General features: G+C 35.1%; 1 protein-coding gene and 1 long non-coding RNA gene across 2 annotated transcripts; one reads left to right on the top strand and one right to left on the bottom strand.

Moving 5' to 3' along the window:
* The first annotated feature begins 6,870 nt into the window (after positions 1-6,870).
* Positions 6,871-8,472, top strand: LOC127902609 (uncharacterized). The gene is made up of 3 exons (XR_008055026.1): positions 6,871-6,880; positions 7,312-7,380; positions 8,282-8,472. It is a non-coding gene; the product is annotated as an uncharacterized LOC127902609 (long non-coding RNA).
* Positions 8,473-14,127: 5,655 nt separating this feature from the next.
* Positions 14,128-19,857, bottom strand: LOC102614129 (subtilisin-like protease SBT5.1). Its single transcript, XM_052441158.1, has 9 exons — positions 19,744-19,857; positions 19,526-19,641; positions 19,098-19,195; positions 17,651-17,815; positions 16,408-16,513; positions 15,828-16,034; positions 15,618-15,732; positions 15,069-15,285; positions 14,128-14,922 (listed from the first exon to the last, which is right to left on the bottom strand). Exons 1-9 carry the CDS (start codon positions 19,837-19,839, stop codon positions 14,372-14,374), a joined length of 1,671 nt encoding a protein of 556 aa, XP_052297118.1. The 5' UTR covers positions 19,840-19,857; the 3' UTR covers positions 14,128-14,371.
* Between the last annotated feature and the right edge of the window lie 1,409 nt (positions 19,858-21,266).

Raw genomic sequence — 21,266 nt, 5'->3', positions numbered from 1 at the left:
ACACCCTTATAAATATATATATATATAGAAAGAGAGAAGAGAAGAGAGAGAGGAGAAATTGAACCAGGTCAACCCGACCCGCGAACATGACCTAGTCGGATCTCCCATTTTCGGCCACCACTCCGGCCAAGCTTGGTACCGATTGAAAACTCTTGAGCCATTGGTAATCTCCAAGCCATCCTTGCCGCCGGGATACCCACAAAGTCTGGTCATTTTCAGCTACTTGGGTTTTGTTCCACACATTGCCCTCTGCCATTTCCAACCATCCACTGCCGTTAGGGACATTGTTTTACCGTAGAACGACCACTTGAGCATTCATAATTTCCGAGCTAGATTCTGATCCCATCGCTGTGCGTTGGAGGTCACCACCGCCACTATTGGACTCAGCTTGGCCAGAAGTGTCTAACCCGAGCTTCATGTCATCGTCGGCTGAATTTCGGTCACCGTTGGTCAACAAGGACGTTTCAGTAATTTAAAACTTTGAGGGCAATTTTGTAATTTCAGACTTTGTGGGTATTTTAGTAACTTTTGAAATTGAGGATAAGTTGGTAATTATGATTTTGAGGTTAAATTGGTAAATTATGATTTTAGATGTATTTTGGTAATATTGAATTCTAGGGCAATTTGGTAATTTTATAATGTGAGGGTAATTTTGTAATTTTTGAATTGGAGAATAATTAGCAATTTATGATTTTAGGATTTTGAGAGTATTTTGGTAATTTATTATTTAAATTGAGATTATTTGATGTTAAGTTTGGAAGGTGTTATATTGAGAAATTTGAGAACATTGGAGTTTATGATTATGATTTAGTTTTATCTTATGAGAGCATTTTTATTGATTTTAGGCCGATGATATCGATACGCATTTGTTACTCGAGGATGGTAAGAATTAAGTAAAGTAGATTTCAAAATGAATCACAATAAACAATATGTATATGCTTGATATGTTTGAAAAGCCTATTTTGATATTTATGGATATGGATTTATATGCTCTGCCCATGTGTTTATGTGATGTGTTAATATGATGTGTTGTTATGTGTTATGTGTGTTTATGGACATGGGCATATGTGTGTGTGGAATTTCATTCGCATTAGCACGAAAATGTATCATGTTTTCTGTAAAATGAGAAAGTGGATTTCAGCCTAACGAAATTTGAAGAAAGAAAGTTTGTTTACAGTTTTGGCTTGGATGCTTGAATTCGTTACTGGCTTAGTGGAGGACACTTTGGATGTTATATTATGGTTAAGAGATAAGTGGGCGAGGGACGTACTGATGTGAAGCCCAAAGTGTATGAAAATTATGAAAGTTAAGGGAGTGTCCTACCAAGAGGTAATTGAATGAAGGTAGCTCAAGTAAGTGATTTGAAAGAGAATGCGAAAGTTTGAAAAGACAAAATGAGATTTTGATGATTCGTTTTACAATGTTTTCAAATACCATGGCAGGTCATCCATTTGCATTACATTTATGCATGTATGTATTTTGGTATATGAAAAGTTGATTTACTTACTGAGTTTTGTACTCATTATAGTTTATTGTGATTGAGTTTCCAGAAATTAGGATTGTTTCACATGATTGATGAGGACTTTCTGAATTGAGGACGGTAGATGGTTTGGCATAAATTTTAAAATCTTCCGCTACAGTTTGTGTAATATATTTGTATTTTGAGGCTTGAATTTTTTTGGATTGTAAAAAGATTATTATTATTATTATTTTAAGTATATATATTTGAGCTGCAGTTAGATTCGCCCTGTGGAGTTTGGGGCGGGTCGTTACATTACATGGTTACTTCTGAAATTGTTTTGGGTCATATTGAATCTGTTAAAAGAATTAAAGTTGACAAAGCAAAAATTGAAGTCATATCTAAATTGCTACAACAAAAAACAATTAGAGATGTACAATCTTTTTTAGAACATTCAGGATTTTATAGGAGGTTTATAAAAAACTTTAGTGCCATATTTAAACAATTTTGTAATCTCTTATTAAAATATGCACCATTTGAATGGAGTGGTAATTGCCAAAAGTCTTTTGAGAAAATAATTTATCTTTTAACATCTACACCTATTATGCAACCACTTGATTGGTGTTTGCCTTTTGAATTAATGTGTGATACAAGTGACTTTGCTGTTATTGCTGTTTTAGGACAAAGAAGGGATGGTAAACCCTTTGTGATTTATTATGTGGGTAAGACTTTAGATAGTACTCAAATGAATTATTTTACAACTGAAAAATAATTATTTGTTGTGGTCTTTGCATTAGACAAATTTTTTTCATATTTGCTTGGTTTTAAACCTGTGTTTTTATTGACCACGCTACTGTGAGATATTTAATGACTAAATAGAATGCTAAACCAAGACTAATTCGTTAGATTTTGTTACTTCAAAATTTTGAGCTCACCATCAAAGTAAAGGGTGTCGAAAATATCGTTGCTGATCATTTATCAAGACTTACATCTGAATTTTGTATTAACATAACACCTCTCAATGATTCTTTCCTTGATGAATTTTATTTTTTTTTACTTCAATCCTAGGTCTTCAATGCCTTAAGGATGGCATAAAACTATTGGTCGTAGGTAGACCATTTTTGCCACACCTCATTCAACTTCTCACTCATAAACTCAATTATCCACCCTTCTGGGGAAAGAACAGCCCACATTCCCTTGCTAGAAGCATCACACTCGACCTCAATAACTTGTTAAAGTTTGGAAAGTCTAACACATAAGTAATGGACAACTTCTCCATTAGTAAAGTAAAATTCGGCTATTCTTCTTCTCCCTATTTGAACTTTCCTTGTTTTGAGCACTCCGTAACAAGTGAGACTATAGTGCTAAAACTGTGGATGAACCTCTTATAAAATGTTGCCAGCCCATGAAAACTCCTAACTTCACTCATAGTTTTAGGCGTAAGCCATTCTCTAATAGCTTGTATCTTTGACTCAATAGCTCTAACCCATCCGCACCAATTATAAAACCCAAAAGCTCCATATTACTCTGTAGGAAGCCACATTTCTTTAGACTAATGTAAAGCTTATTCCACTGCAACACCTCTACAACCAATCTCAGATGCTCCAAATGCGTCATCACATCAACAAAATACACCAAAATATCATCAAAATATACCAAAACAAATCTGCTAAAGAAAGGCTTAAGAACCATGGTTATAAGGACTCATGCGATAATGGAGCAAATTAGGTAAACTTGCACCTATAACTAGATCTATATGATGTTGGATATATCGCAAAGGCGGTAGCCCATCTGGTATCTTTGATGAGGTAATGTCAGTGAACTCAGCTAACAATGGTTATACCTCTTCAGGAATAGAAGTCATCCAGAACACATCTTATTTTTGCAGTTTTTTACAACCATCACAGTTTTCTTCTAAATGTCCCTTCATAATAACCAAAAAATTCTTCCCACTAGGCTTAGGATCTTTCTTCTTATTTGTCAAAGGCACTAAATGAATTTTCTTGCTATTCTACCAAAACTCGTATACATTATCCCTTATTTTATGTGTTGTGTCTACATCAAACAGCCAAGATCTCCCCAATAAAAGATGGCATGCATTCATATCTACTACATCACACACCACATCACTTTTATAAATCTTCTCAATAGAGAAAGGAACACGATATATTTCTATCACTCGCGTTTCTGTCCCTTTCTTTATCCATCCAATTATATAGGGTGCTAGATATTTCTCCATTGAAAGTCTCATCACATCAACTAATGCCTTGGAAGCTATATTCTCACTACTATCACTATCAATTATCACATTGCATACCTTATTATTGATGGTACCACATGTTTTGAAAATCTTATTAACTGGTTATGATCTTTAAATTTCGACGCCAATAAAAATTTCAGCACAATACAATTTAGTAACTCTCCCTCATCTGCTTCCAACTCCAAGGCCTCCTCGTCTTTTCCATCCTTAAAGTCATTCATCTTTGCCTCGCCGACTTCAACCTCTACCAAATTTAAATTTTTAGAACAACAATCACTCGATCTATGCCTTGGTTCTCCACACTTGAAGCACTTATTCAACATAGGTTTTACGCAAGGATTATTCTACTGTCTAGATGGCTACTGCTGTCTAGGCGACTACTTCCTTAACTGCTATTAAACTGGATGTTACACTTGACTATTACCAGCCCAAGTTTTTTGCTTGTTTTCAATTCCTACACGGTTTGGTCTATTCTGCACATCAGTGAGTTGTCTCTATTGAACTCTAGAAACAGCATGTTGCTTCCGTTCTTCCAACTTCTTTGCCCTATCAACTGCTATACCCATATCCAAGATCGCGTCTACGATCTTATCTTGTAACACTTGCTTCAATCTGCTAAGATACTTTATAACTATCTAAAACTCTGGCTCATCCATGTTATTTCTTATATGTAGACAATAAAATTCCTTCGTATATTCATCAACACTGCAATTTTCTTGCCTGCAATTTTGATATTTCATGTACAATTGTTGTTGGTAATCTGCCAGTAGGAAATATTCGTTTATTATCGTCTGCATCTTAGGCCATGATTTGATTAGTGGCTTTCTCACAACTCTTCTTCAATTTTGTACATTTTGCCACCATGCAGATGTTGCGCCCTTCAATTTAAATGCGACAAGCTTAACCCACTTGTCCTGCATAATCTCTATATTCTAAAAGAAATTTTCTACATCTGATATCCAGCAATCCGCCGACATGAAATATTTTTTCATCATCCTCTACATCCTAGGTTACGATTTGATCAGTGGCTTTCTCGTAACTCTTCTTCGATTCTATACATTTTGCCACCATGCAAATTCTGCACCCTTCAATTTAAACGCCACAAGCTTAACCCGTTTATCTTGTGGAATCTCCATATACTGAAAGAAATTTTCTACATCTAATATCTAGTTTAAAAATTATTCGACATGCATCCAACCATAAAAGTCTACAATATCCATGTTAATCTTGTATTTTGAATTCTTCATGATCCTCATATCCTAATCTTCAGCGTCTTCTTCTTCTGAATCACTGCCTAACTCTTCTCACACGAGCGGTTGTAGTTGCTTCACTGGTTCTAGGTTTTAAGGTACCACTTCACAATTGATGTCCTACGGTGCTACTTCATGATTGAAACCCAGTCGAACCTCTTCATGGTGATAATCTCGAGGTTGTTCATCATGATTGGCTCTTTCAACAGCCCTTTCACCCTCTCGCAATTAACTCATTGCCGCCGCTCTCTTTATATTAATCACAGAAAGTATCTATGACTATCTGTCTAATAGTCTCCGCAGACATTGCCTGCATCCTTGATCAACGTCGTTGGGACAATTATTTCTTTGTTCGTGTAGTCATACCATGATGACAAGCGAACTTGCTCTGATACCAACTGACGAAGTAAAATTGTAAAGAAGATAGAGAAAATAAGTTTCTAAATAAAAGTTTATAGAATAATTGAGTCTAAAAAAAGTTCTTAAAATAATGATAAGACATCTCCATTTATAATAGAGGAAACTCATTTCCCTAAGTTAACTTAAATCTCATACCTTAATTGACTTTAATGAAAATAGAAAGTCCTAAAATAATAAAATACTATAATTGACTATAATTAAAATAAACAGTCTTAAAATAATAAAATTTTAGAATCTTAAAATTCTTAAAATAACGTCCTACATTAGATGAGTCTGGTACTTTCTTAATCAACAACTCGATATTTATATAAAGCCTTTATATATGTGTGATCTTTCTGAGGGCAATGCATACTCATTATGTGATTTATGATATATAAAGTCCTACTAAGTGGTAACTATAAAATAAAGAATATAGGTAGGAGAGACAGTAGGAATAGCTTGTTGTTTTCATTGGCATGTTTTCAATATATACACAACTAGAGCTAGTTAATTACAGTAAGTGCACAATTGTAGCCTAGAGTTATGAAAGTGAAATATACAAATAATAAAGGAATTATAGAATTACACTGTGACCTTAAAAGTATCTTTAATATGTAATACCCCACACCCGATTATTTTTGACTCTCCACCTATATAAATTGAGCGCGATTAAAAGCTCGAGTAGTCGGATTTTATTTACGTCACGGGACCGGTAGAAGTTTAATTTGTATCAAGCTTAAGTGGAAAAAAATAAAAGAGAAAGAAGAAGAATTCGGGTTCCATATAAAAGGAGGAAACTGATTTTCAAAATGAGAGAGAGAGAAGGAATGAGAGAGAGGAGCACGCGGGAGAGAGAGAGAGATAGAGTTGACCCGTTTGACCCATTTGACCGACCCGGACCCGCGACTTTGACCCGGCCGGTTCTCTCATTTCCGGCCACCGTTCCGGGCAAGCTTGGTACCGATTTGAAGCTTGAGAGATGAGCTACGTATCCATGTCATCCTTAACGCCGGAAATCGATCGGAAAGCCACCGATCGAAGCGTTGAAATACCGCAGAATCGCCGGCTTGTTTCGCCGTGATTTCGCCGGTTTCCAGTGAAGCCATCACTTGGGTTTTGTTCCTTACCTTTTCCTCTTCCATTTCTGACTAACCGTTGACGCTGGGGATGTCGTTTTGCCGTTGATCGGCTGTTGGAGGATTCACGACTTCGGGAGCTCGATCCGGAGCCATCGCTGCGCGTGGGAGGTCACCACCGCCACCATTGGACTCAGCGTGGATTGATCTTTCATTTCTGAGCTTCCCGTCACCGTCGGATGAATTCCGGTGACTGTTGACCGGCAAGGGTATTTTGGTAATTTCTCAATCCAAGGGCAAATTTGTAATTTCAGATGTTGTGGATATTTTGGTATTTGCTGTAATTGAGGATAAGTTGGTAATTTATGGTTTTGAGGTTAATTTGGTAATTTTGATATGAGGGTATTTTGGTAATATTGAATTCAAGGGCAATTCGGTAAATTCATAAATTTGAGGGTGAATTTGTAATTTGTGGAATCAGTGAATAAATTGGTAATTTTAAGTTAGGGCAATGAGGTAATTTGAGACTACGAGGATAATTCGTTAATTTAAGTTGTTAAGGACATTTTGGTAAATTTACGCTACGAGGGTAATTTCGTAATTTATGCCATTGTGGTTATTTATGTAATCTGAATTGAGGACGATTTGGTAATCGACGATTCTGAGGATAATTTGGTAAAATAATGATGTTTGAGGATAAGTTGGTAAAATATTGATGTTGGGGGTATTTTGGTAATTTTGGCATGTAGGGGCATTTTGGTAATTTTATACATGCGGGCATAGTTTATCGTTAACAGATATTTGTTTCGAGATTTATTATATTAATTGGTTTTTACGGAGAATAATTATGGTGTTTTCCGTGATTAGGAGGATCCGCATCCGCGAACGAGAATCTACCCGCGGACGTTGTTGATACTGAGTCTAGACATCATCACTGTGAGTGGAATATACAAAACCTATTTTCATAGTATATGCTGATTTTATTATATAGTACAGTATGGTTGAGAAATAAATATTTAATGCGTCGAATTAATGATTTTTCAGCGAATTGATTTTTAGTTATGTGTTGATATTTATTGATATTGAGAATGAGTTCGATTTACGATTTTATTATCGTTTTTGAGTAAAAGCATGATATTAGAATTGAGTAGACTTGAGATATGTTGAATAGAAAGAAAATGAGATTTCAGATGGGATCATATGTTTAATATCAGTTTTGAAATCATTAGACAGTACCCTTTCCTCCAGATACAGAGATACAGATAAAAAGAGATACAGAAAAGAGATATAGATAAGATGAGATAGAGGCCTTTGGGGCCCGTCGGGACACACATAGAGGCTTTGGGCCGTGTGTTCGGGCGCTTTTGCCTTTTGGGGGCTTATGCATGCATAGTAGATATGAGATATGAGATGAGATCGTCCCCATCTATCCGTTGTGGCTCCGGGGCGTGACGTTACCCAGATAGTGCGTTATTGCCTGGCCATTGTAGCCCCCGGATATGATCAGATTATCCCCTGGGTACTTGTTTGATGACAGTTTTTAGTATTCAGTATTTGAGATGAGTATGATGATTCCATCGATTTTATGCAGATTTATTATTTCAATTAACTAATTTGAATTAAATGAGTTTATGCAAGATCTTATGATATTTTGATAAATTGATTTGAGAATTGATTTACGAAATTGAAATTGATTTAAGAAAAGATTTGAGAAATTGATTTGAGAACGATGAAATGATTTTAAATAATTTATTAAATTGTCAGCACCTACTATCCACTCACTGAGCTCACGGAGTTTTATACTCACCCCTCTTTTATTATATTTTTCCCCCCACAGGAGATTTACAGGTACATCAGTCAACCCAGTAGTGAACGTTAGTTTGATATTGTGGTCACGTGATGGTGCTAGAAGTCGTGGATTTTATTATTATATTCGAAATTTGTGTTATTATTTTATGTTATTAAGGATAATCGTTGTATTTTAATATTCGGATGATTTTGGTGATATTTGATAAGTTGATTTGAGAAGTTGGTTATGGAGGATGTTTGGTTATTAAATTATTTGGGAGTGTTGCTTTATAATTTGCAGGATTGGATATGTTTTATTTATAAGGGAGACTCTGCCGAAATTTTTATAGAATTCTTAAGCAGATTGATGCGATTTTACGAGTTTAGATAGACTCGCCCTGGGGGAGTGCGGGGCGGGTCGTTTCATAATATGCGCCCACAAGATGGTGCTCCCATTGGTGACACTAATCTTGGGACGAAGAAGGCTTGACCTTTGGCGAGATAGAGGTTTGGTGAGGGCGTCAACTAATTCATCTTGAAATGATACATGAGACGCTCAGAGATCACCATTTTGAACTTTATGATGAACAAAGTGAAAGTTAATGGCTATATGTTTCATGCGAGAGTGATAAACGAGATTGACATCAAGATAAGTAGTGGTAACATTGTCACAATAGATAGTAGGCTGTGGAAGAGAGTCGAAGTTCACCTAATAATGACTGAATCCAGGAAAGTTCAGCAATAGTGGATGCAGTTGCGCAATATTCACTTCGGTGGATGATCGAGCAACAATTTTTTTCTTCTTAGAGCTCCAAGAAATGGGATTTTGACTAAGGAACATGATATAAGCGCTGGAAGAGGTGCAATCATCTTTGTTATGGCCCAGTCAACATTAGAGAATGCATTCAAGAGGAGTGGAGAATGCTTGCGAAGAAATATACCATGATGAATAATACCTTTAAGGTATCTTAAAATGAACTTGGCAGCAGTCCAATGTTCAGTAACAATGAGAAGTTGTTGGCATGTGCATGAATTGAGAAAGATTGTTGACTGCGAAAGTGATGTCAAGATGAGTGAGAGAGAGGTACTGGTGACTGCAACAAGCTATCAATGTTCAGTAACATCAAATAGATTTGTTCCATCATCCAATGATAAAGAATGGCTTGTAGATAAAGGAGTCTGTACATCTTTAGCACCAAGCATATTGTAGCGAGTAAGTATATCTCTGATATATTTGTGGTCGATTAAAAATAAACTATTGACATTGAGATGACTTCCACACTAAGAAAATAACTAAGGGGCCCAAGGTCCTTAATGGAGAACTTATCAGTAAGCTTACTCACAAATTTGTCCAGTATGGAATTTTTATTGCCACTGAGGAATAGATCATGTAATACCCAACACCCTATTTTCTTTGACTTTTTCCCAACCCTCTATAAAGAGAAAGAAAGAAAAAAAAAAGGAAGAGAAAAGCTTACGGGGAGAGAGAGGAAAAACAGAACCGGGTCAACCTGACCCGCGAGCGTGACTCGGCCGGTTCTCCCATTTTCGGCCACTGTTTCGGTCGAGCTTGGTACCGATTGGAAACTCGTGTGATGCCGGTCATCTCCATGTCATCTTTGCCACCGGAAAGCGTCCGGAAGACCGCTGATCAAAGCCTTGAAGTTTTGCGGAATCGCCGCCTCGATTGGCCACGATTTTGCCAGTTTCCGATTAACCTCACCTTGAAATTTTCGGGCGGCTGCACCACCACCTGGATCTTGATCCTTAGCTCACCCTCATCATTTTCTGACTAACCTCGCCACCTGAAACCTCCGTTTTGGCCGTGAATGATCACCGGAAAGTTCACGGCTTTGGGAGCACGATCCGCCGCCATCGCCGCGCGTGGGAAGTCACCGCCGACACCATTGGACTCACCGAGGTCAAAACTATCATACTTGAGCTTCCCGTCGCCGTTGATTGAAGTTCGGTCATCGTTGACCAATGGGGGCAATTTGATAATTTCACAAGACTTTAGGGTGAATTTGTAATTTCTGGAATCGATGGATAATTTGGTAATTTTAGATTGGGCCAGTGAGATAATTTTAGATTTCGAGGGTAATTTCACACTCCGAGGGTAATTTCATAATTTTTGACATTGTGGTTATTTTTGTGATCTTAATTGAGGACAATTTGGTAATTAAAGATTCTGAGGATAATTTGGAAAAATAATGATGTTGGGGGCATTTTGGTAATTTTGACATGTAGGGGTATTTTGGTAATTTTGTGCATGCGGGAATAGTTTATTGTGGATAGATATTCGTTTCGAGAATTATTATGTAAAATTAGTTGTATTTCAAATTTACGGAGAATGATTATGTCGTTTACTTGATTAGGAGGAACCGCGAACGAGAGTCAACCCGTGAACATTGTTGATACCGAGTCTGGACATAGTCACTGTGAGTGGAATATACAAAACATATTTTCATAGTATATTCTGATTTTACCATACAGTACAACATGTTTTGATAATAAGTATTTGATGCTTCGATTTAATGATTTTATAGAAAATTGATTTTTATCTGCGTGCTGATATTTATTATTATTGAGAATGAGTTTGACAAATGATTTTATTATCGCTTTTGAGTAAATTCATGATAATTGTTTTAAAGAGAATTAAGTGGAATTGATTTAAAAGCACTTTGTGTGGAGGAATAACCTAAGAAAACAAAAGGCTTAGATTTAGGTTCTAATTTATGTGGAGTATAAGGTTTGAGGCATGGATAACAGAGGCACCCAAACACTCGTAATTTTGTGTAATTAGGTGAATGACCAAATAATTTTTTGAATGGTGCAATTAATTAGAGGAGTGGAGTGGGCATATGATTAATAAGATAGGCAGCAGTGAGAAAGGCATAAGTCCGAAATTAAACGGGTAAAGAAGCTTCATTAAAGAGAGTGAGTCTCGTTTCAACAAGATGACGGTGACAACGCTCAGCTGAACCATTGTGTTCGAGAGTATGTGATGGAGTAAGGAAATGAGAGATACCATGAGATTCAATGAAGGATTTTAAAGCTTGAAATTCACTACACCATCTGTGTAAGTGGAAATGATGGGACATTGGAAAAAATTTTCCACAACTAATTTAAAACAAGTAAAGATTGAAGCAATATTAGATTTTCTTTTAATAGGAAATAACCATATATATTTTGTATAGTGGTCGACAAAAATCACATAATAGTTAAATCCATCGAGAGATGGAATAGGTGATCGTCTCCAAACATCTGAATATATAAGTTCGAATGGAGAATTACTTCGAAGAGATGACACGTTAAAAGGAAGTTCATAAGATTTATTGCAGTGATAAACATTTCAATAAAGATCTAAGGTGACAGAAGATGATAATGGCAAATAATGAGCAGAAATTATATTATTAAGTATTTTGTTAGAGCGATGGCCAAGTTTGTTATGCCATTGTTGGAATGGTGCTTTGACACTAGCGAAGGCAAGGATAGGTTTTGACATGGACGATGCATGGGCTAGCCATTCATATATTCCATCTTTATTCGGCCCTTCGAGGAGTTGTGCACCCGTACGAAGATCCTTCACCACAAAAGAAGATGGTAAGAATTCAATGGAAACATTATTAGAATTACAAAGTTCAGAAACTGATAAAAGATTTTTTTTTCAAGCTAAGAACACAAAGAACATCACTAAGAACAAAGGATCTAGAAGTTAAGGGTAAAGTAGTTGAACCTGTGCAAATTATTGGAAGCTCAATACCAGCACCAATCATTATATCTTCTGAACCATCATAATCAGAATGTAAAGAAAGATTTTTTTTATCAGCAGTAACATGGTGAGGGCCCCATAGTCCACAAGCCAATTGGTGGTGGAACCCAGTTGTGCTGCGAAATGAGCACGTGGAGACTAACCAAATCTGGGATAGTATGACTGAGGTAGTGTGGAAGGCATCCAGGAGAAGGAGCATGGTGGAAGTTCGGGCATCTTTTAGTAGTGTGACCTTGTTGATCATACAATTGACAAAAGCCCTTGTAAGGTTTAGGATTTTGATTGCTTTTGTGGCTATTGGCCGATGGATGTCCTGGCTGGTTCTAATAGCCTTTGTATGGATTATTCTGATTGCCTTGCTTATTTTGATTGTTTCATTTTCCACCATTTTGACGAAGTTTGTTTGCATAGTTGGCTGTAATAGTTGGTTTTTCAAATTTTTCTGCCTCTCTCTTAAGAAAACTCTGATGATCGGCAAGCTTGTCATGGAGTTCATCAAAAGATATTGGGTTTTCACGAGCACATACAACAGCAACAACTTCTTCGAAATCAGATCCAAGGCCATTAGGTACATGGAATGTAAGATCTTGACTCTTGAGAGGAGCATCAATAAGGGCAATTTCACCGGCAAGGCTCTTAATAGTTTGCATATAATCAGTCACACTTTTGGAATCCTTAGTGACCCGAGATAATTGTTCTTTAATTCCCATGATACGACCATAGAAGGTTTGGCATATATAGTAGCAAGTGTGTCCCAAGCATCTTCGGAAGTTTTTGCAGAAGCAACAAAGGGGATGACATTGGTGGAAATAGAAGCCAAAATGGCACTAAGGAGAAGTTGGTCTTGGCGGATCCACAGAGAGTAATTGGGATTGACAACTTCTTTTCCATTTTCTTTGAGAGTGGGTGAAGGGCAGAGTAGAGTTCCATCAAGGTAAACCATTAGATCATATCCAATGAGAAGAGAGTTGAATTGTGCTCTCCAAGGGGTATAGTTTGAAGGGTTGAGTTTTAATGGTGTTTGGGCTGTAACATTAATGGAGATAAGGTTGTTGATATATCCAATAGGATTAACAACATTAGGAGAATAAAAGGATGAGGAAGAAAGAGATATCATCAACCATTGGAGCACTCGTTGGAATATGAAATGCTTTGATTCAATATAAAATAAAGAATATAGGTAGGAGAGATAGCAGGAACAACTTGCTGTTTTCATTGATATGTTTTCAATATATACACAACTAGAGCTAGTTAATTACAGTAAGTGCACAATTATATCCTAGAGTTATGAAAGTCAAATATACAAATAATAAAGGAATTGTACAATTACACCGTGACTTTAGGAGTATCCTTAATAGTAACCAGGTGTGGGCATTCCTAGAATAAGAGTGAAAGATTTTGTAAGTGATTTGTCAAATGTAAAACCTCTGAATGTAAGTAAGTTTGTAGTCATGCCATTACATGCCACACGTAATTCATATATTGTGTACTAATTGTGCTAAATGAAAAACTAATTCACTTATTGAATTTTATACTCATTAGAGCTTGTTATGATTCACAAATGATTGAAGGATCTAGCGTGCATAATAAATTGGGCAAAGCTAATCGTGTTTCTTGGTTCCTTTAGTCTTAGAAAGACTTTTGACATGTATATTTAAGACATCAAACTTTTTATCTTATTAAGTGTTATATGTCTTTTTCTTTTAAGAAGTAATTTTGTTCAATTCTATGTTTAATGACCTTTTGAGGTATTATTTGATATATATATATATATATAAGAGAGAGATTATTTGATAGAAAAATCACCCTTTGATCCTTTATTTGGAATGTGACACATGAGCTTGCTTTAAGCTTAGTATATGATGAGATATATGTTCAGTACTGGAGACTTGTTATTGCTATCATTATTTCTTATAACAACTATCCCACTCACTTATTTATTGTTATAATTTTAGGGAAAAAAACGAGAAGATAATTACCTCAAGTACAACAAGTAGTTTTATTTAACTAATTATCAGAATTAGAATTTTAAATCCTCGGAGGTAGAGATTAAAAAATTGATTTGAACTTTTTCTTTTTTTTTTCTAAAAAAGACAAATTAATTTCTTTACGCCGCAGAAAAGATACAATCTGGATTATGAATACACACCTGACTAAAAACATCGTCCTCCCAAATAAATTACATTTAACAACAATGATCATCTTAAGATTTACAAAGCACGAACACCATTCTCATCACTGATATCGATGCAACGAATGAACATAATTGTGCATAAACTTCAATTGGTTATACTCAAAACTAGCCTCCACACATTCAATTATTATTCATCACCCTCTTATATATTCAACTAATTATTGATCTCTAAGTCATTCAACATCCACAGCAAACATCATTCTGACAGAATGTCGATCATCCGACCATGTTATCGAACCGTAATTATACCCACTCGAAGCTTCCTTGCCGAAAAAGGAAGCTTTAAAAGACAATTTTATAATACCCTCAACAAAAGTAAGTTTTTGAGGAAACACCTTGACTGCTAATCCTGAAGGAGCATTCACCATGGAAATGTATGTGGCATTAGGCGATCCGACATTTGTCACTGTTCTTTTGACAGTTCTAATTGCTCCTTGGCGAGCAAGCTTGCTTATAGAGATTGATGGATAGTTAATATTTGAGATTAGTTTTGCGGATGATTTTTTGGGGCAGTTGAACGTTGTGTTTGTCATGGATCGAATATTTTTCTTAGAATATCCATAATAACAAAGGAATCGAAGGTAATCTTTTATTGTAGTTTTGAAAACTAGTCCTGGATTTAGAGCCTTCAGAGGGTTAATTTCTCCAGCTCCCATTTCATGAGGATTTGCATTGTTGCCTGAACTATTTGTTAGGGGTGTCCCTGTGTTATCGTACACGGTTGCTGCATATATAAAACGAAAATGACCAGTATAAATTCTATTGTAATTTGAGCATAATTTAAGCTAAAACTACCAATAATCCGAGTGAATTTTGTTCCAAAAAAACTCAGATCAGGAGAGAATCTTGGTGTTTGGAATATTGGAGTACCTGTTGTCATAAGTGCTGATTTGATCATGGAATAGGTCCATTTACGGCGCACAGATTTGATGAATGCAGCAGCTCCTGTGACATGCGGGCAAGCCATGGATGTTCCAGACCTTAAAGCATATGTGGCCGGCTTCTCTCCTGCTGGGATGCCCCCAGGTCTATCTGGCCTTGGAAATATTGCTGCTAAAACGGCAACTCCTGGAGCCGCTACATCGGGCTGAATGCACATGGCAAACAAAATTAACACACAAAAAGTACTTTTTAAGGACATCCATTTGACTCTGAATAATAATCTTGAAAACAATGAGCATTCTTGATTTTCAACTGATGATTTAGGGCAAAGAACAGTGACACTCTTGTGATTTGGCGAAATGGTCACATAGGCCCCATTTAAAATAATTATGCCGGGATGAAATACAAATGGTTCACTATAGTTAAAGCCTTAAAGGCATATTTGTCCTAATAAGAATCGATGTGACCATCAGTTATTTTTTTCCACATGGTTTATAAATGTATTTAATGTAAAGTCTAATTTGACTGAGAAATAACCTTGAGAATGTTTTCTGTAGGCAATCCTGGACCCCTTGATGAGAAATATGCAACAACCGGTGCTGGTCTATGTCTTGGAATGGTTACTGTTGGCAGGATTGTTGCAGTTGGATTCCTGCTGGTGTAAATATTTGATAACAATCGATTGATGGTTGATTAATTTGTAGTACAGACAACATTAACTATAAGAATACTTAGGCTTTGGCTTACTTGTTAGAATTGATGTACTTAATAATCCGAAATCCGGCAACTTTGCCAACTTCTGCATATGGTAATATGCCTCTTTCAGTAGGCCAAATTTTCTCGTCATCATTAATAAAAATTAACCCTTGAGCTTCAACATTTTCTGCCACTGCTATCTTCCTTCCTCTTGTATCCATTGGGTCTGTGTGAATGCAAACAAGGATTTGTAAATTTCTTATATATATTCATATAGCCTGAAATAAAAGCCTTACTAATGAAAGTGGCTTGGGATTTATTCATAAATCCTAGCAAGCTGTGCTCCCAGGTTTTAATCTCTAAATATGCTGCGCCTTGTGATATGATTACTACTGATGTTTCATTTAAAAATGGTTCATATTTATGGCGCTCTATGGGTAGGATTTGGAAAGACTTCCAGAAGGGTTTGCGGTGGAGTATTGGAAATGGCCAACGGGTGAAGTTTTGGGATGATATTTGGGCTACGAATGGTGATCCCTTAATCAACTATACGGTGGCTTCAATCCCGGTTAGCATGCGAAATATGCTGGTGGCGGATTGTGTGGATCAAAATGGGAATTGGTTGTGGAACAGATTCAACTCTTTTTTGAATAACCATGCCGTTTTAAGGATTGCTTCCATGGCTCCTCCGTCGTCAATGAGAGGCGAGGATAGAATGTATTGGGGTGCATCAAATTCTGGCAATTTTACGGTCCAAACAGCTTACCAAGTGCTTACGAATTTTTGCCCCGCTGAAGACTGTCAAGACTGGCAACAGTTGTGGAAATGGAAGGGGCCTCAAAGCGTCAGAATGTTTCTATGGTTGTTATGCCATGATCGATTGAAGACGGGATGTGAGCTTGCTAGAAGGCATCTGGACGTTGAGGCTTTATGTGGGAGGTGCCATGCAGACGTTGAGAATTCTTTGCATGCAATTCGAGATTGTGGTTATTCGAGAGGTGTTTGGCGGAAGCTTATTCCCGCGCCTAGACAGCATGACTTTTTTAGTTATCCTCTTCGGCAATGGATCATGACAAATCTTAGGAGAAGAGTTAGTGATATGGGGAGCTTATTTTGGCCGGTTATGTTTGGTATTGCGGCTTGGAGAATTTGGTATTGGAGGAACCAAGTGATGTTCAACAACAAGAGCTGGAATGATGATTTGATCGTCCGGGATATTAAGGCAAGGGCTGAGAGTATTTGTTCTACTCTTTCAAGCGCAGGCTTTCGAAGAAACGAAAGGATTCAGAAATGGATTCGCTGGGCTCCTCCACCGTGGCCTTTCTTGTGCTTAAATACGGATGGTGCAAGGAAAGGAAATGGAGAGGCGAGTGCAGGTGGGTTGCTGCGGGACTGCCATGGTAATTTTATTCATGGTTTCAGCGCACATCTTGGAGTTTGTTCCGTGCTAAAGGCTGAACTTTGGGGTGTTTTGCATGGGTTAAGGATGGCATGGGACCTTGGCTATAGACGTATCCAAGTTGGAATAGACAACAGTAGTGTGGTGCAAATTATAAAGGATAATAATGTTCATGTCAACGAAATTTCGAATATAATCGAGATGATTAGAGAACTCATGAGGAGGGATTGGAGGATTCAAATGGCTCACATCTACCGCGAAGCAAACTCGGCAGCTGATTTCCTTTCTACGCATGCTTTAAGTTTACCTGTTGGAGTGCATTTTCTTCATTCTGCACCTTTAGGTTTGAGATCTATTTTATATGCGGATATGTATGGGGTGGCACACCCCCGTTTTGTGCCCCTCTAGCTCTTCTCTTTTAGAGCCCTTTCTTTATCAAAAAAAAAAAAAAAAAATTTAAGCATAAGTATTTAACCTGTGTCTATAACTCCAATTATGATATCACTTGCTGCTTTATGATATTTGTGGTTAAACCAAGTGTTCTTGGCTGGTTTCGCGGCTGCTGCTAAGAAATCCCAAGAACGAGTTGTATGGAGTTGAAGAACGGGATCAGGGAAGACAGATACAACATGATCATAACCTGCTTAACAGTAACATTGCATTCATCAAATATTTTTCGACATCATCAGATTACCATAACCAAAAACAAGCTTTCATAAAATTAAAATTGAAAGATCATCAGTTTACCCCCTAAAAAAGTACCTTTTGTCACCTACACGTATATAGATTTTATAATACCCTGTTACTCCGCTGAATCTTAATGTTCAAAATGTTAACAAAGAAACAATATAGTTCTTTGTAACGTACCGAGAGTCTGAGATGAGTTTCTTTTTTTTTCTTTTTTTTTTTGGCTAAAATTTTCAAAGCAAGAGAATATCCGATTATTACTATATACACTATAAGAGGGTAAGTGGTAAAAATAAAAAACGATAAATAGTTATTTAGTCCTTATATTTTAAAAAATATTTCAAGATAACTCTGCACTTAAATATAAGACTCTTGCCCTTACTTTTTCCTTATTTTTCTTGACTTTTACAATGATACCTTTGCAACAATCTAAGGGATATTAATTAATGTAATAGTAAAAAAAAGTTAATACCAAAAATTGTTAGTTTCAAACATCGGGTGTTTTTATAATCTTGTAACAATTTTTTTAATAATTATTTGTAAATAAATAAATGCCAGCCACCTTAAAGCAATGTTTAATCTTCCAACAATCTTGCTAGTGAATATTTATAAAAAAAATTAATTTACCATTGTAACCTAAAAGTAAACAATAATAATAATAATAATAATAATAAAATTATTTTTAATTTTTTAATAAAATTATTTTTAATTTTTTAATAAAATTATTTTTAATTTTTTAATAAAATTATTTTTAATTTTTTAATAAAATTATTTTTAATTTTTTAATAAAATTATTTTTAATTTTTTAATAAAATTATTTTTAATTTTTTAATAAAATTATTTTTAATTTTTTAATAAAATTATTTTTAATTTTTTAATAAAATTATTTTTAATTTTTTAATAAAATTATTTTGCTTTTAGGTCCAATTTAATAACATTTATATTTTTTTATTTATGTACCAAGGATATAGTTGTAAAGTTATTATTGCAAAAAAAAAAAGTAATGGTATAAATATAATATATTTAATACAAGGGATGTCTTCATATATTTTACAAAAGATAAGGACTAAATAAATGTTTAGCCAAAATTATAGAAAAAACAAACATTTACCCAACAAAAAACACTAAAGTAACTATTACAAACCAAAAGCAACTTATTTTTCAATTTCACTCTCGGATTCAGTTCACATTAATTTATGTAATTCTAAAAAAAAAAGGAAAAGAAAAGGAAGTACCAGAGAGTGCGGAAGCTTCAGAGTCTGTAAGAATGGCGGAGAAGCCCTTGAAAGCATGTTTGTAATGGTGGATTAGAGATAATCTTTCACTCTCTTCACTGCAAGAAATTTTTTTTTTTTTCTGAAGTAAGCTTCGGCAGAACGACGAGAGCTAAATAAATGAAAGAGAAACGAAATCTAAACAGGGATATAACAAAATAATACATGATAAAACACCTAGATATCGAAATCTGAACCACTAGGTAATCATACATCTATAAGCCTTTTACAATTACTTAATTCTACATAAAACTGCTAACTCTATTTGGGAAGTATAACCACTTACCAATAATACATTGACAAAAATTTAAAAGTGTAGGACCAACTGGTGGCAAATTAATATCCGTTGTTAATGATGAATAAAAAATGATTACAATAACAAAAGTAACCTTGGAATAATCGAAGATAATAGTTGCATGTGATTCAGCTTTGCAATTTCAACATCTTCTCCATTTTGAATAATAAGATTCGATCTCGATGAGCTTCCCATGTAAACAATATAAGGCTGCTATAACAGAAAAATAGAGATAACAAAAGGAATGTGCTTGCTATGTGCAAGTTTTAAATTAGTTAAAGAAGTTAATTAATTAATAAAATATTGATCTACCTTGGGAATTTCATTTGATGAAGTAGAGGCAACAAAAATAAGCCAATGCAAGCAGAGAAAAGGGAGTAGTTGCAGCAGCATCAAGCTGGAAGCCATATGGACGCAGTACCATAAAAGTACTTCTATATAGAATTGTTTGTACAAATGCTTGGTCATGCAGGCAGCTACTTATAGAATGATATATTGGCTGTCGGCAGCAGTGAGAGGTTTTTTTCGATACCACTGAATCATGTTCAATTATTTTATAATTATGCTTGCATCTCCTTGTTTATAGTTGTCGATGTCAATCTGAATTTTTTTTTTTGTTTTGGGTCAAGTTTATAAAAACAAAGAATTATAATGTTATCTTTCTTGTGCTTACGAATAAATTAAATTACCAATCACATATTTTTAAGATGTCAGTATAAAAATAAGATTAACAATGAATCTAAATCTAAAAAGAAAACCATAACTAATGTGCTTTATAAGAATATAATCGATTGCTAAACATAACTTATTTTACAATTTTGACAAAAAGTAATTGACAATTTTTTATCCACTTCCTTATAATTATTTCCTTTTTGTAGCAGTTCCAAAACTAACTTGAGAATTGTTTTGCATAAAGAAGCTTACGAAATAATACACCACGTAATACATAACACTTTTAGAGTTTCTACTTTAGCCTTATTTATTATTTTAGTGAAAAGAAAATTTTTCCTTATTTTTTCACGAATCCTACTTTGAAAATCATGTCCCTGATATATATTACATTACTATGATTACTGCAAATCATGTCTTTAGCAATACCAAAATTTTTTATCCAGTATCATTTATTTTTGTGTAGTACTTTTATCTTCATATAATCTATTATTGAATTTTAAAAAGAAGCATTACAAAAAGTGGGATCAAGCTACGGTGCAACTGTGGTACCGTGCCATAGTTGCATCTAGCCGTTGGATGCAGTTAGATTGGTGGGGTCCACTGGCATCGAACGGCTAGATGCAACTGTGGCACGGTGCCACAGTTGCACCTAAGGTTTCCCCCAAAAAGTGTAGTATAACTGTAATATATATTATTTTTTATTTTATTCATATTTCTATTCTATGTTTTCAGTTGTAGTGTTCACTGGATTTTTATTTAATTGAGTGTTTCTTTTTTTTTTAATCATTTCATGTAAATTTGATTTTTTGAAATATTAAAGTGATGTATCAAAAGCTAAAACGGGCAAAGCCGGGATTGTTTTTTTGGTTGGCTAAATTTTTTTAATTGGTACTGTATATTACTACATGAAGTTGCTGGGAATTTAAATAGACTAGGAATTGATTACCATTTTTTCTTTCAGTTTGTTTATTTATTTATTTTTATTTTTGTGTTTGTCTTGTAATTATGTAAAATATTAATAAGTAAATTTTGTGTTTTATTTTCTAACGTGTTTGATTAATTTATTTTCAATTTATTTTAATTACTGTTTGACTTTAATTACAATCCTTATTTTTATAATCATATGGTGATTGGGTTTTGGATTTTAAGATTTAAATTATTTA

The sequence above is a fragment of the Citrus sinensis genome, chromosome 5 (genome assembly GCF_022201045.2).
Source record: "Citrus sinensis cultivar Valencia sweet orange chromosome 5, DVS_A1.0, whole genome shotgun sequence".
In the NCBI taxonomy this organism is placed as follows: domain Eukaryota; kingdom Viridiplantae; phylum Streptophyta; class Magnoliopsida; order Sapindales; family Rutaceae; genus Citrus; species Citrus sinensis.
This window is presented reverse-complemented; position numbering and strand designations above follow the sequence as displayed.

Coding starts and splice junctions, on each gene's coding strand:
- LOC102614129 (XM_052441158.1), bottom strand. CDS start 19,839: ATGGCTTCCAGCTTGATGCTGCTGCAACTACTCCCTTTTCTCTGCTTG. Junction 16,035..16,407: donor TTCAAAAAAGAGTTGAATCT/GTTCCACAACCA, acceptor AATATATATAAG/AAATTTACAAATCCTTGTTT. Junction 15,733..15,827: donor AAGTACATCAATTCTAACAA/GTAAGCCAAAGC, acceptor TTACACCAGCAG/GAATCCAACTGCAACAATCC.